The 15150-nt window shown below is 32.4% G+C and overlaps 1 protein-coding gene across 1 annotated transcript; it reads left to right on the forward strand.

The window, feature by feature from the left end:
- Positions 1–5580: 5580 nt before the first annotated feature.
- Positions 5581–13769, forward strand: LOC126704751 (uncharacterized). The gene is made up of 4 exons (XM_050403764.1): positions 5581–5848; positions 10611–10688; positions 10921–11001; positions 13198–13769. The coding sequence occupies exons 1-4, from the start codon at positions 5581–5583 to the stop codon at positions 13767–13769; spliced, it is 999 nt and encodes a 332-aa protein (XP_050259721.1).
- Positions 13770–15150: the final 1381 nt, after the last annotated feature.

The raw sequence follows: 15150 nt of genomic DNA on the forward strand, positions 1-15150 counted from the left end.
TGCCAACTGGGCAATTGTTTGTGGCTGTGAAAGTAACTCGAAGTATTGACTTTTAAAGTTTCAGGAGTACCAGTTCGGTACATGACTATAAATTCCTGTCTTGGGATTGCCGATTGTGTTCTAATATTCTTAATCAAACTTGTGAGTTTTTCTTTGTGCAAATTACACCGTGAGACTCAAAAAATGACACTTCCTCAAATGTTATATTTGTAGTGGAGCCAGGAATTTTTTTGGTAGGAGGGACCAATCTAAATGTAACAAAATTCTTAAAAGTTTTTTTTTTTGAAAAAAAAAAATTTAATGGAAGACCCAAGCAAGTAATTTATGTCATAAAAATTAAAAACAAGTCATTTATAAATTATAAAAGAGTCATTCAAGTGTTTTTTTTTTTTTTGATAATTTTGATACTTAAAATTGGGAAAAGAAAAATTCGAGCTTTAAATGTAATGGACACATCAAAAAATGCTAACCAAATAAAACAAAATAAAGTTTGAAATAAGATAATAATACAAAATATAAATACATCACTTAGTATGTACAACAACACTATATTATTATTATATAATTTAAGTTAGAAACTCAACCATACCATTTTTATATAAAACATAATAATATATTATAAACAAATATATAAACATCAATTCACCTTCCCCACATTTTTTAAGTGCTGTACAGCACATAAAAAGCTACTTTCTTTTTAACCACACATTTAGCCAGTAGCTTTAGCATATCTTCCCCCAAAACATAACTTGCAATAAAAAAGAATGATAGTACATAATAGCAAAAATAGAGAAAGATACAAATAGCATCCACAGCCCAACTTGCAAATGGCATATGTAACAACATTTTAGCATTCACAGCCCAATTTCCCCCAACAGCCCACCTTGCAAATGCATCCTATCGCCCAAAAAAAAAAAAAAAAAATTGCAATTGCGCTATAGTGCAATTCAGAGCATTCTTATCAAGAAGGGCAAATGCTATAAATGCTAAAATTTAATATACAAATTGTTATAAATACTAAAAAGCATACTCCATCAATACTCTCAAATCTTATTTATTTTGCAATTCAACTACAGTAGACTGCTTCTAGCAGCCCACTGTAACAAGATTGTAAAATATATATATATATATATAAATATATATATATATATATATATATATTTGTTTAATGTTAGTTATTTGAAAACATAAAAGGAAAGAATAAAGAAAACATAAAGCAAGAATAAAAAAGAATATTTAAATAAAGTGTTAAAATAATAGAAATTTTGATGTTTAATTGATTATAAAATAATATGTTAAAATTGATAAAATAGGATTTTGAAAAAATAAATGCTAAAATATTTAGCATTCTCCATAAAAATTCTCTAAAGGTAGAATAGCACTTAGCTTAATTGAAAAAAAAAAAAAAAAAAAGGTTATTTTATTCTCCCACTAAAGGTATTTAGCATTCTCTTCTCAACAGTCTCACTTTCATTTCTCTGTCTTCTCTTCTCTCTCTTGCTTTTGTTCAATAACTGCTATGTCCTCTCCTCAAACCCAAAACTCCATTATTCTCAAACCCAAAACCCCGTGTGGTGGTGGTGGTAGCGCCAGAGGTAGGCGTGGATCCTCCAATACGACGTCGTCTTCCCTGTAGCGGTGGCCTGGGTTGTGTGGCAGTGGTGGCGGAGTGGGTCTGGGTCGGTACTCTGTGGTGGCAGAGTGGTTTTGTGGTGTGGGTTGATTTCGGTTGTGGGTTGATCTGTGATGTAGCACGGTGGTGGCAGTGGTTTTGGGTAAGTGGGTGGCGGTGGCATGGTGGGAGCGGGTTTTGGGTCAGTCCTTGCACAAAGACTCATTTCTGGTGGTGGTTTCTATGGTGGTGGTGTGGAGTTTGGGTTTGAGTTTTATATTTGTTGTGATTTGCTTGTTTGATTTGGGTGATTTTGGTATGGATTTTTTGTTGTGAATTTGCTGGGGTGGCAGGTGGTATTTTTTGTTGTGATTTTGGTATGGATTTTTAGATTTGTTGTGATTTTTTGTTGTGATTTTGCTAGGGTGGCAGGTGGATTTCTGGTGCTTGTTTGATTTGGGAGATTTTTTGTTGTGATTTTGCTGGGTATGGGTTTGCTAGAGGTTGAGGTCGGTGCTAGAGGTTGAGGGAGAAAGAGAGGAATCGGAAGAGAAAAAGAGAAATAGTAAAAAAAAAAAATTAAAAAATAATATTTAAATAAAATGGAAAAAAAATAGAGTTTTGAAACGTTGGTTGTATTGTAAAATAACTTTATGAGATAGTATAATAAAATAGGAGGTGATTTCGAGTTGTGGAAGCTCTAATGGTTGCCGTTGGAATTAATTGGAGCAGGAGCCGAGCCGAGGAAACAACATTCGTGGATGCACACAAAAATGACAAAATAATTTTTTTTTTTTTTTTGGTTTCCCAACCGGTATCCGAACCCACTGGGCCGACTAATCTGGTTTCGGAGCGGGTCCCGGGGTTAAGGTTTTAAACTCCTCCCAACGGGCTTGCGGGGGATCGAACCGTAGTTCTCCCTACCAAGTCTAGCCCCTGGCACCACTAGACCAAGACACCGTTGGTAAATGACAAAATAATTGTTGATACAGATTTGTTTTGTTTTTGTTTTAAGATTTGGAATATGTTTAAAGGAGATTTGAGGCTTTGCTAATATTTGGAGAGTTATGGGCTGAGGAATGGGTCAAGGGAGATTTTTTTTGGTTAGGCTTTTTGTACCAGATTCATTCTTTTTTTTTTTTTTTTTTTTTTTTTTTTTTTTTTTTTTACTTTTATTTGAAAAATGTTCGTCCACCATATTTTTACATTACTTTTACATTTATAAAATATTTTACAATTTATAAGACTAGTTCAAAATTTTTATACATTACTTTTACATTTATAAAATATTTTACAATTTATAAGACTAGTTCAAAATTTTTAGATACCAATTTTAAATTTTGAGAGAGTCAATTCTAAAATTTAGAGGAACCCGTGAATAAATTTACAAGTAATTTTAATAATTTATAATTTCTTTTTACTAGCTCTAATGGAGAATTCAAAAAGTTAGGGGGGCCTATGGCCCCTCCCAAGCCCCAACTTGGCTCTGCCATAAGAGGGGTGCGTTTGGTTCGCTTGGTGTCACACCAAGCCACTAGTTACATTTTCATGATATTCCAAAAAATGCATTAAAATTTTTAGAATGAATTTCCACAAATGCACTTTTGAAATAACTCAGAAAAATTATAATTTTAATAAAAATTTCACAAAATAACTGAACAATCTTGCACTTTCTCACCAACCAAACAAATCCAATAAAATTTCCAATCCAATTTCTCAAATGTCTCTTACAATCAAATTTCAAATTTTGTACATCACAAGCAATGCATCAAAGATACAACCATGTATCTTTCGAATTTAAATTAAAGATGCAAAGTTGGAGAACTAAATGTTCAAATTAGAAAGAATTTCTATTTTCCTAGGAAACAAACAAACTAATAATAATAATAAAATAAAAAATAAAAAAGAGTGAGCCAAAGATCTATACAACCCCTAACTCTACACAAACCAACTCAATTCCAAAATCTACAAATGAAGAGCACAAAAAGAAAGTCTCGAGTTCCATTGTCTTCAATGTTGTGGCCAAGCTTGAGCCCAACCTTGCCAAGCTTTTTTGCCACTAGTACCGTTGGCTTTGTGGCAAAAGAACTAGACGACATTGCTGAGACCGTTGAGACCACCATGACCAGTGGCTTTGAGGCTCGATGGCAAAAACCCTAGGGTTTGAGGACGCCATTGGAGTAATGATTTTGAGTTCTCTATTGCTAGTACAATTGGCTTTGTGTCTAAAGAACCAGGACGCCATTGGAGCTTTGAGATTTAAGCTAGCTAGGGTTTGTTTTATGAGAGAGAGAGAGAGAGAGAGAGAGCTAGGTTTAATTTCAGTTTGTGAAGATAATATATAGAAGGGACAATTTTGTAATTAAAATTTATTAGCATGGGTAATTTTGTTAATTTGTTAAATTAAAACACTCTAGCAAATCAATAATGTAAGATTACACCCATTTTAGAAGATGATGGGATTAAGGTGATATGATATTTTTTGTAATTCTAGATTACAGTAATGTTAGAAAAAATCAAATAAATTAAACACCTTACTATCACATCAAGGTAATGTGCATCACATCAAGAACATATCAAAACAAATCAAATATCCCCTTAAGGTTTTATAAATGCAACGTTCAAGTTCATCTTCTCTCACATAGGGCTGGCCCTAGGCTTAGACCACTTAGGCCATCGCCTAGGGCCCTTAATTAGAGAAAGACCCCCAAATTTTGGGGCAAAATTTGATATTCTTTAAAACAATTTAGAGATATAGGGAAAAAAAAAATTTGCATTTTTTTCTACTTTAAGAAGTCTTAAAAAATTGAGTAATGCATTTTTTTTTTTTTTTAAAGGCATCAATGTGAAAGTGTGAAGTACAAATAATAATATTTACCAATAAATAAAATAATATTTTTTTATCAAATGAAAAATGAGAGAGAGAGAAAAAAAATGCTACGTCTACAATATTTTTCACAACAAATCTTAAATGTGAGGTGAGTTCATACTAAAACTCGTAAGTTGTAATAACTTAATATCTACAATTTAATACCTAAGATTTGTTGTGAAAAAATTGTGAATGTAGAACTTCTAAAAAAAAAAAGCAATACACAGAAAATTTTACAACATTTTTCACAATAGTTGAGTTGGTAAACTTTTACTAGTTCTAATATAAATTTACCACTAACATCACATTTTTATTTGCCACAATTAATCTGTTACATCAACATGTGTGAAATGTTTTGTCATTTTTTTTTTTTTTTTGTGTCTAAAGACTTTTTTTTTTTAATTTTATATAATTAATTAATAATTTTGCACCTAAAACAATATAATAGATTGAGTTTAAGTAATATTTAATTAAAAAATTATATTTAAATATATAAAATGCTTGAATTCAGTTTTCTTCTAAGAGCATCAGCAGTGGGCATTCTAAATGTCAAATGTAAGGTACATTTAGCATTTAGGCCCAAAAACATGCTAGCAACTGGAAGGTTAAAACTGAGAAATGCCAAATTTTTTTGGCATAGCGCTACAGTGCCATCTTACATGTAAGATGGCACTGTAGCGCTATGCCAAACCAAAATAATATATTTTAATCCTTTTATTTTTTCTCTCTCCTCTGTGTCACTGTAGCATCTCTGAGTATTTCGTCTCCCTCTCTCTCTCTGACTTCTCTCGTCTGTCTCTCTTTGTGTTCCTCCAGTTGAAGAACTCGGTCTCTGACCCATCAACTTTGCTCTCTACTTAGGACTCTGATGATTACTGCTCGTGGTTTGGTCTCTCCTGTGACTATAATTCCCGTGTAGTTTCACTGAACATTACTGGGAATGAGCACAAAGGTAATTCTTGTTCCAACTTTGCTCAAGTTCCGCTTTATGGGTTTGGGACTAGGAGGGATTGTTGGACTAGTAGTGGAAAATTGGTTGGGAAGCTGTTGCTTGTGATTGCTCAGCTTACTAAGCTTAGGATTTTGTCACTGCCCTTTAATGGTTTTCATGGTGAAATTCTTGCTGATATTTCATCTCCTTGGAGTCACTGGTGGCGGCAGAAGGGATGAGTCTGGTGTCAAGGAGCTTGAGGATTTCGTCGCAGATGTTGGAGAGCTCCGACTCGTTCCGGGTCAAAAAGCGCCACTGAAGTGGGTTGCGATCCGGGTTAAGAGTGGGTTGCACCGCCGAAGTAGAGAGTCTGGTGTCAAAAAGCTCCGCCGAAGTGGGTTGCGATCCGATTCTTCTGGGTTGCGATCTGGGTTCTGTGTGTGTGTGTGTGTGTGTGTTTTTTTTTTTTTTTTTTTTTTTTTTTTTTTTTTTTTGTGACCGACGGCTTAAGGAAGAGGTGGATTTTGCTGTGATTTTTTGTGATTTTTAGATTTGTTCTTCTGGGTTGCGACAAGTTTAGATTTGTTGTGATTTTGCTGGGGTGGCAGGTGGATTTCTGGTGCTTGTTTGATTTGGGTGATTTTTTGTTGTGATTTTCTTGTTATGATTTTGCTAGGTATGGGTTTGCTAGAGGTTGAGGCCGGTGCTAGAAGTTGAGGGAGAAGAGAGGAAAAGGAAGAGAAAAAGAGAAATATTATGGTAAAATAGGAAAATAAAAGTTGGTGGTGGTGGTTTCAGTGGAAGAGAGACAGAGGAAGAGAGTTAAAAATCAGAGAGAGGAGAGAGATGGGAGAGAATAGATATGGATTTGGGATATATTATTTTATTGGGTAGATATATTATTTTAAAGAGTAGAATAGAAAAATAAAAGTTGAGATGTTGGGTATGTTGTAAAATTGTATGGTATAATTGATAAAGTTGCTTTTTGAAATGGTAAAATAGGATAGGATGGGATTTCCGGCTGCGGATGCTCTAACACTCGCAAATGCATGTTCTAAAGAGTAAGAGATGTGATTAAAAAAAAAAAAATACGAATGAAAAAGGAAAGAGAGAGGAAAAAAGGAAGGAAAGTGCTGTATAACTTGTATTGGATTGGTAAGTGATAACGATTCGCTGACAGATATGAAGTATTTTTTTTTTTTGATAAGAAGCATGAAATATTCATTCAACTAGAAAAGAGTTACAGCAGAGAGAGCATACAAACGCAAAGAGAAAAACACAAACAATTACACACCACTCCCCTCAATGAACCCGACAGCCCAACAATATTTCTGAGTTTGCATATTAACATTTTTGGGGTCTCATGAAGTATTCTGGCTTTGTTATCAAAAAAAAGAAATATTCTGACGTGTTACTACAGGAACCAAAGGAAATCGATAACATTGGTTCAAAATGGATCAGAAAAGAAGGGTAGACAAGTACTTTAACTAATTAAACCTTCTTTCCTCTTTAATGTTCCCCTCATTTCGATGAAATCAACTTTTAAGTGGGCTCATCCTGACTTCCATTTACAGTAAAATTTTCTTCTTCTTTTTTTCGGCCTTTGTTTTTTTCTTCATCCCGCTTTAATCCACCTACTTTAAGAAGGTAGACAACTAAACTAACTAAACTAAGCTTTTTTTATTTTTTTCTCTCTCTAAAGAAAAGGTAGCATAATTGCAATAAACAAAAGAAAAGCTCCGTATCATCCGAGGAAAAGATATCAGAGTTATCTTTCCTCTTTAATGTTCCTCTCATTTCGGTGAAATTTACTTTTAGTGGGTCACCTATTTACTCTTCTTCTTCTTTTTTTTTTTTTTTTCTTTTTTTTTTTAAATTTTAATTTTTTAATCTAAGTTATAAGTTATTAGGATTCTAATTTGAATCTATCATTAAAAATTACTTTTTTATTCACTAGTAAAGCCTAATAACAGTTTGTCCACTTAAAATTTATTATAAAAGTGTAGTACAAATGTTGTCCACATATCATTTTTTTTTAATCAAGAAAAAATGCTAAAGATTGCCTCAAATTTATATTATATAAAACTTACAAATTGATATGATAATAAATATAATTAATAGATTTCAATCACCTTATAAATGTATATTTGAATTATCTCGTTATGATTCATGACACGATCAGTTTATAAGTTTAGCGTAATAAAACTTGTAGTTCTAGTAGTACTTTATTCTTTTTTTTTTTCTTCACCCGAATTTTAATTCACCTACTTTTCTTTTGGTAATAATATGCACTTAACTTTTTCAGTCTATAACAAAATTTAACAATGGTTAAAATAGTAAGTTATTGGTAGGAGTAAAAGTAAAATCAGTGATAAATTTAATTAAGAACTATTAAAAGTCTGTCAAAATTTTACTGTTGTGAAAAATATTATAATAATTAGAATTTCACAAAAAAGGCTAGTGAAATCGGACGGTTCTTAAAAAATAATATCCGTCCAATTTATAAGCTCATACAGGTACATTCCTTGAAGTCCAAGCTCAGTGAGCCACCCAAAACAAATCCAACAACAACAGCAGCAAAGGCAGGTATCTCCAAAATCCTTCCACCTATTTCTATCTCTATTTCTTTCATCACTCGCACTCACACACATAGACACTTATGACCACGTGCCACAATGTCCCAAACACGATATATTACCTCAGCTCATTGTCAATAATAATTAAGGTTATGGTCATAATGTTACAATAGTACTATTGATGCAAAATGAGATAAGACTACAGATCTGACCACCAAAGCACTTACCATACCAATCATATTTGAAGATTAGCAATATATTCCTTCCTACCAAAGCACCCTTAATTGCCTATGTATTCCTCTTTCCAATTCCAATTCCAATTCTATTCAGTTACTAGGCATGCATGTTAACTTACATGTAATGATAGGTTCTTATTAACAACATTTAAAAAATTTTGGTGTATTCGACATCATGCATGAACAAACTGTAATGAAATATATAATACCCATAATCCCCTTCCAAGGAAAAAGAAAAACTATATTAATGCAATGAGATAATGATGCATGTTACAAATGAACCCATGATACCCTGGAAAAAAATATTTTGGTCCCCTCTTTCCCGTGTGCCCCAAGAATAATAAAAAAACCTATTGAACAAAACAAAAAATACCAACAAATCCAATCTAAGCAAACCTAATAGCCCCAAGAATAGCAATAATAACATTAGACAAACCAAAATTAACAACAAAATAAACCATAAAATCGGTCCAAAGACCCAACAAAAAATACACACAAAACAATCATAAAATTCAAATCCCAATTTTTGCCCATTTAACTCTGTCTTGCTCTCTTTCCCATCTTTCTTGTTCACTATCATTTAAAGCTTGCTTCCATTTTCTCTACTCTGTCAAACCAGCAATGCTTCAGCAGAAGTACTTTTTCCATTACATTCGATCCTCCCCTACGAATCTTCATAAATTTGCTTCAATTGCTCCATTGCAACTCCTAAGGAGTTCAGATTTTCTTTCAGATTGCGAACTAATATGCAGCTTTGATCTAGTCCGTCCGGTTGGCTTCCGCTTCTTTTCCTCTCTGGTCTAGTCTCATCAACTCTCCACACTCAAATTGACTGAGGTATGGTCTTAGGACTCTCTTCTCTGATCTCTCTCTCTCTGACTCTCTCTATGATATTCAGATTCTCTCTCTCTTCTCTGATATGTCAACTTCTCTCTCTACGACCTTTGATTTTTTGAGTGAAATGATAATTATCTACTACTCTACCTTTCTCTTTTCATTTTATTAATTTTTGGCTCGATAGAACTATAAAATATGAAAATAATAAAATATCTTATTATCTTTGGCACAATAAAATTATAAGATTTTTTTTTTTTTTTTTTTTTTTTTGTTGTTTATGCTTTGGCCTCCCTAGCTAATTTAGAATCCTAGTTTCGTCTATGCTCTTATGATCTTTGCAAGACTGCATCTTACCGGGACAAATATAATTTTCTTGAGGGGGTAAATATAATTTTTCTTAGACTTATCTTCTAAAATCTTAAATATATATCTACCATATAATATTAAAAAAAAAAAAAAAAATTGGGGGGGGGGGGGGGGGGGGCATAGCCCCCTCTGTCTGTATGTAGTTCCGTCCTTAACATCTTAGACATTATAAACGATCTCAAATAGTGCAGCTTGTACCAAACATTGGTTGTCACATTAAATTGTTGAGCTCTTTTATTTATTTATTAATTATATTTTTTATGCAATATAGAAATTCTACTTTAGTATAATCTAGGTGTATATGTTTGTGAAGTTTCTTCTTGAAAACTTGAATCTCGGCCTTTACCCACCATACTTTATAAACACTTAATACTTATGGAGTGATCACCATGCTAAGGGTGCACAATGATGTTAAGCTCCTTATTATGTATTCAATAATAATATTACATTAAATATGTCATTATATGCTTTTGTTATGAGAAAAAGTATATATGTTATATATATTACTTTTAATAACCTATTTTAAATATGCGAATTACATGGGAAGATTAATATGTTGAATTTCACATAACATGGAAAACCCCAGACATGGGCAAGTCCATTAATATGTGAATTATAGTTTTAGGGATTTTCCATAATATAGGCAAGTTGCTACACTAAGAGCCACATACTTCATTGAAATTACAATTTTACCCCAAAATTGTAGGAAAGTTATGGAAAACCCCTAAAACCTTGAAAATTTTTGGAAACACATTCCTCAGATAGTGAGGTGTCTAACACCTTCCTCATGCATGCTCATGTTTCAAACTCATGTTTTTGACCCATACTTAGGACATGAGATTTTTTAACTTTTCCCTGATTTATGTCTAGCTATTAAACTCAATTAGTTATAGCTAATAGGTGACCAATCATATTTAAAAATCTCGTCTATATCATGAAATTCCTTATTTTCTCTAATTGATTGATCCTCCACAAGAGCATGTAGTGCCTATAATATGGCATATATGTGTTTGAGTGAAAAACTATTTAGTGCAATGGCATCCTTTGGGGTGCCTTGTGTCTATAGTTCAAACTCCACCTCTCATCCCCACTTTCAATCTATCTAAAAAAAACCATTTGTATAAGTTAACAATATCCAAATTTACTAAATATTATTACAAAGCTATTGATTTATGGATTACAGATATGATGCAAACAGATATAACAGTGGATCTAAGTGTGCATATTGAAGGAGACAATCAAAATCAACAAACATATGAGAGTAAGACTTCTGACTCTTATGTGCTCTGTCTTTATCTCTTGTATGCATGCAGTTAGAGCATCTCGAACATATGCGGCAAATGCAAAATTATCTCTAAATTAGAAAGTAAAAACAAAAAATGTTTCTCAAACAATCTCTCTAAAATGCAACCAAAAAAAAAAACTCATTTTATAGTTAAAAATATCCAAAGTTATCAAACATCATTACAAAGCTATTGATTTATGGATCACAGATATGATGCAGACAGAAACAACAAAGGGTCTAAGTGGGCATGCTGAACAAGAAAATCAAAATCAACATCAGAATTTTGAGAGTAAGATTGATGACTCTAAATGCTGTCTTTATCTCTTGTATGTATGCAATTTTAGCATTTCCAATATATGTGGCAAATGCGAAATTCTCTCTAATTTTGGGACTGAAAACATAAAATATTACTCCAACAGTCTCTTTAAAATGCAAAAAAAAAAAAAAAAAAAAAAAAAAAAAAAAGCTCATAAACAATCAGTTGCTTGGTTAGGAGTGTTACTGTTCATTAGCAATTTAATGAAATAAAAATTTAACACAACCCATTAAAATATTCAATCTATCTTAATGGCCATAAACTCATTTCCCTTTCTCAAATGTCTCTAAACAGAGACAATCAAAGCACAAAATACAATTTTGTTATTATAGAACTCATCAAGTCATAACAATATAACAAACCATGACAACAAAAATTAAAGGGATAGAGAAGCCAATTTAACCCAATTGAGCTACATGCACTTGGTGATGGGGAGGATGAGTGGTAGTGAAGTGGACGAGTGAGGCAAGTCTTGGTTGATTTCTTGGGTTTTGGGCATTTAAAACCAATCTGATCTAATCCCTTCACATTCCGTGTGTGTGCATGTGCGCGTGTATGCATACTACACCCAACTGTATAAGATGGAATTTTGAGAAAGTATGCTACAGAAGCTTTTTGACTGCAATAAAAATGCTAGAATCAAAGTCTGGGAAAACCTTCAAAATAAGTGTGTAAAGTTGGTACCTTAAAACTAGAAAAGCTAGATCAAAATTGTGTTAGGAAAAGTAAAATAATAGGAGTTGAAAGTTGTGCTAGCATATAACGTGCACTGTATGCTCAGCATATAGTTGAGCATGATAATTACATGAAATCATTAAATTCAAGATTCCCTCCCCTCTGAGGATAAAGCAAGAAACCCACAAAAAGTTGTCCTAAACACTCTAGAAACGTCCTCCTCTCAATTTCCTTCATCAAAATCAAGCTTCTAAGGATATAGTTCTCTTATCCCTTCTCTTCTCAGATTCCCTTATTATCATGTAGTTATGATATGAATAAATCTTTTATTGTTTAAATAGCGTGCTAAGCGTGGTTTAGTTTAGGATGTGAATTTGGATACGTTGATAGTATGTTAGTCTTTATCCTAAATTGAATATATATGCACGCATGCTTAAAATGGATATCAATTGATCTTGCATGCTTATGTACTTCCATATATATGTGCCTACCTATTTTCAAATGATTTAATTTATTCTTACCCACTCTTGATTTACATGCCTACCCATTTTTATGTGCATCGATTAATATGCTTACCCAATTTCACAGTACATGCTCACATACTTTGATTATGTGTTCATCAATTTCTATATGCCTTGATATGTGCTTACCCTTTGTTTGGATGCCATGGTTTATTTTACTAGCTCTCGCATGTATGAATAATGTTCATATGGATATAACCATGAAATTTCATTGGACCTATGCATGTGATAGTTGATTTTGGCCATATATTTGATTTTCCATTTGGTTCCATGCATGTAATGAGAAAGTGACTAGTCATGTTAGATATATATTGATGAGATTGATGAAAGTTCATTGTTAGTATTCATGTGAATAACGATTTATCTTTGAAAGTTCATTTGTTAGTATCCATGACCCCCACAATAAATAAAATCTAAAAGGCATCGAATAAAATGATCATTATAGTTGTGATCAGTAAGGGAATGTCCCGACATGGCCCACTGACACACTCTTACTAATCATAACTCGTCATATTGCAAGTTATGGCATAAAATTGTGCCAATTTTGGTAACCTTAGCATTATTACAAATTAAGTGGATCCACCACTGCTCTCATATTTTTTTTTTTTTGGGGTAAACAAGACCGACTGTATAGATATCTATTTTTTTCAAGAACGTATGCATGACTTTAAAGTCAAATTTAATATTCGTTATTATTATTTGATTTCAACCATGAACTTAACTATGGTTTCCAAGCCTATGAATTTTATTTACAAATAGTTATTTTTTTCTTTTTTTGCTTGATACAACTAGTTCATATCATTGTTTAGCTGTCAAGCTCACTACTTTCTTTTGATAAAGTTATTTTTTGGTAGAATAGTTTTGACGTTACGCCTTGTATGAAAAGCTTTAAAAAATTTGCAGTCAGTGGCTCATATAACTGGGTTTATGGCGTCACATCACCAAAATTTCATAGTTTATGTTCTGCTTAAAGTTCCAGGCCAAACAACATCTCAGTACCTTTGCCTCTATCGAGCAGCCTTAGAAGGTAATTGGCAAGATGCTAAGAAAATACTTGAGGATGATCCAGATGCCATTCGATATTCCATTACACAAACGAAGGAGTCAGTTCTTCACATTGCATTCGCATCAAAACACATGGCTTTTGTAAAAGAACTGGTGCAACTTTTGTCTGACGACGACTTAGAACTGAGAAACCAAGAAGGAGAAACAGCCCTTTGCTTTGCTGCGAAATCAGGAATTGTGGCAATTGCTAAGGAGATGGTGAAAAAGAACAATAGACTCCCATTAGCCCGCAGTAAAGAAGATAGGACACCACTTCCCAAAGCTGCTTTGCTCGGACTTAGAGACATGGTGTCTTATCTATTCACTGTGACTTCTTTTGAAGGTTTGAGTCCTTCTGAACACATGGAGATCCTTGTGGCTACTATTACCAATGATATGTATGGTATGTCCCACATCTCAATAATTGTGAGTTTGAGGCAATTAATTGAAAATGCCATTACATCATTTGATGTCCTTAGAGAAAATTTTGATTGGGCATGAAAACTTTGACAATGATCAAATGTTTTTTTTTTTGGGGGGACAGATATAGCACTCGAAATTCTGAAAATAAGTCAAATACTGTCAACTACAAACGTCGAAAAGAATATTGAAGCACTGCATGAGTTGGCCAGAAAACCTATTGCATTTGGCAGTAAAAGTCAGCTATCATTTTGGAAAAGATGCTTAAACTGTTAGTCTGACTCAAACCCAATTTCATTCTTTGTGTAGATATAACGTTTCCCAAGTAGGTCTTTATGTTACATTTTTCTGGCCTCAAGTAGGTTTTTATGTTACACTAAACACAATATGTGATTCTTTTCCCAAAAAAAAAAAAAAAAAAAAAACAATATATGTGACAACTTTACTCAAATCAACTTGGAATGAGAAGTAGCTTATTCTCATTAAATTTTAGATGATATTTACTTCCTAAACCATCAGAAATTCTCAGAGGTAGACCTTTTTCTACTTGAAATGTCTTGTCCGTTGTGGAAAATTATTGAATACTCCAAAAGCACCATAAATGAGTACTCCCTCTCTTACATAAACTGTGAGTCTCATCATAAATTTAATTAGTGGAACCCAAAGTTATATAAGATGGGAGAGTAACCATTTATGGTACTCTGAGAGTACCCAATAATTACCTATCCGTTATAATACTTGTGCCTGTTTCCTTTAGAGACATATATAATTATATATAAGTGCATTGTAGGTTAGCTTTCTTTTAAATTTTTTATTTATTTTGGTAGGTGGTGGAAGGCAGCATTTATAAATCTTTTTATTTTATTTTCATAAAAAAAGATCTTTTTATTTTTATTTTTCATTATTTTTTATATTTTAAGATAAGTTAGTCATCCAATGGGCACAACTAACCAGGAAAAACGATTGGAATTGAAATTGTTAATGTCATTGTGCTTTGAAATTTATATATTAAATTTCAGGAAAAAGAAAAATCTTGAGCCACAAAACCCTTGGCTGAGTAATCATCTTTGTCATTTTCTTTTCAAATCTTTCAATATTATTTACCTTTTTTTTTTTTTTTTTTTGATAGTTACAACAAGAAATAGAGAATTAGATGTTATAGACATTTTAGGAGGTGTCTATCAGTTGAGCTACAAAATTTTTGACTTTTATTATAATTAGCTCGTAACCTCATGCATATAAATGAAATATATTTATAAATGTGCATAATTTAAGGCATATTAAAATTTTACTAATTTGATATATAATAATATAATGTTTGTTTATTTGAAAATATAAAATAGCTACAAATAAAATAAATATAATTTTATTTGAAACAAATGAAAAAGAAATTATTTAAATTGTTATTTATGAAATTCTCAATTTTGATTTGTCCAACCACTATAATAATAATAATGATCAT

This window comes from Quercus robur, chromosome 11 (genome assembly GCF_932294415.1).
Source record: "Quercus robur chromosome 11, dhQueRobu3.1, whole genome shotgun sequence".
Taxonomy (NCBI): domain Eukaryota; kingdom Viridiplantae; phylum Streptophyta; class Magnoliopsida; order Fagales; family Fagaceae; genus Quercus; species Quercus robur.

Coding starts and splice junctions, on each gene's coding strand:
- LOC126704751 (XM_050403764.1), top strand. CDS start 5,581: ATGGTTTTCATGGTGAAATTCTTGCTGATATTTCATCTCCTTGGAGTC. Junction 5,849..10,610: donor TGGGTTGCGATCTGGGTTCT/GTGTGTGTGTGT, acceptor TATGGATTACAG/ATATGATGCAAACAGATATA. Junction 11,002..13,197: donor TCAACATCAGAATTTTGAGA/GTAAGATTGATG, acceptor TTCTGCTTAAAG/TTCCAGGCCAAACAACATCT.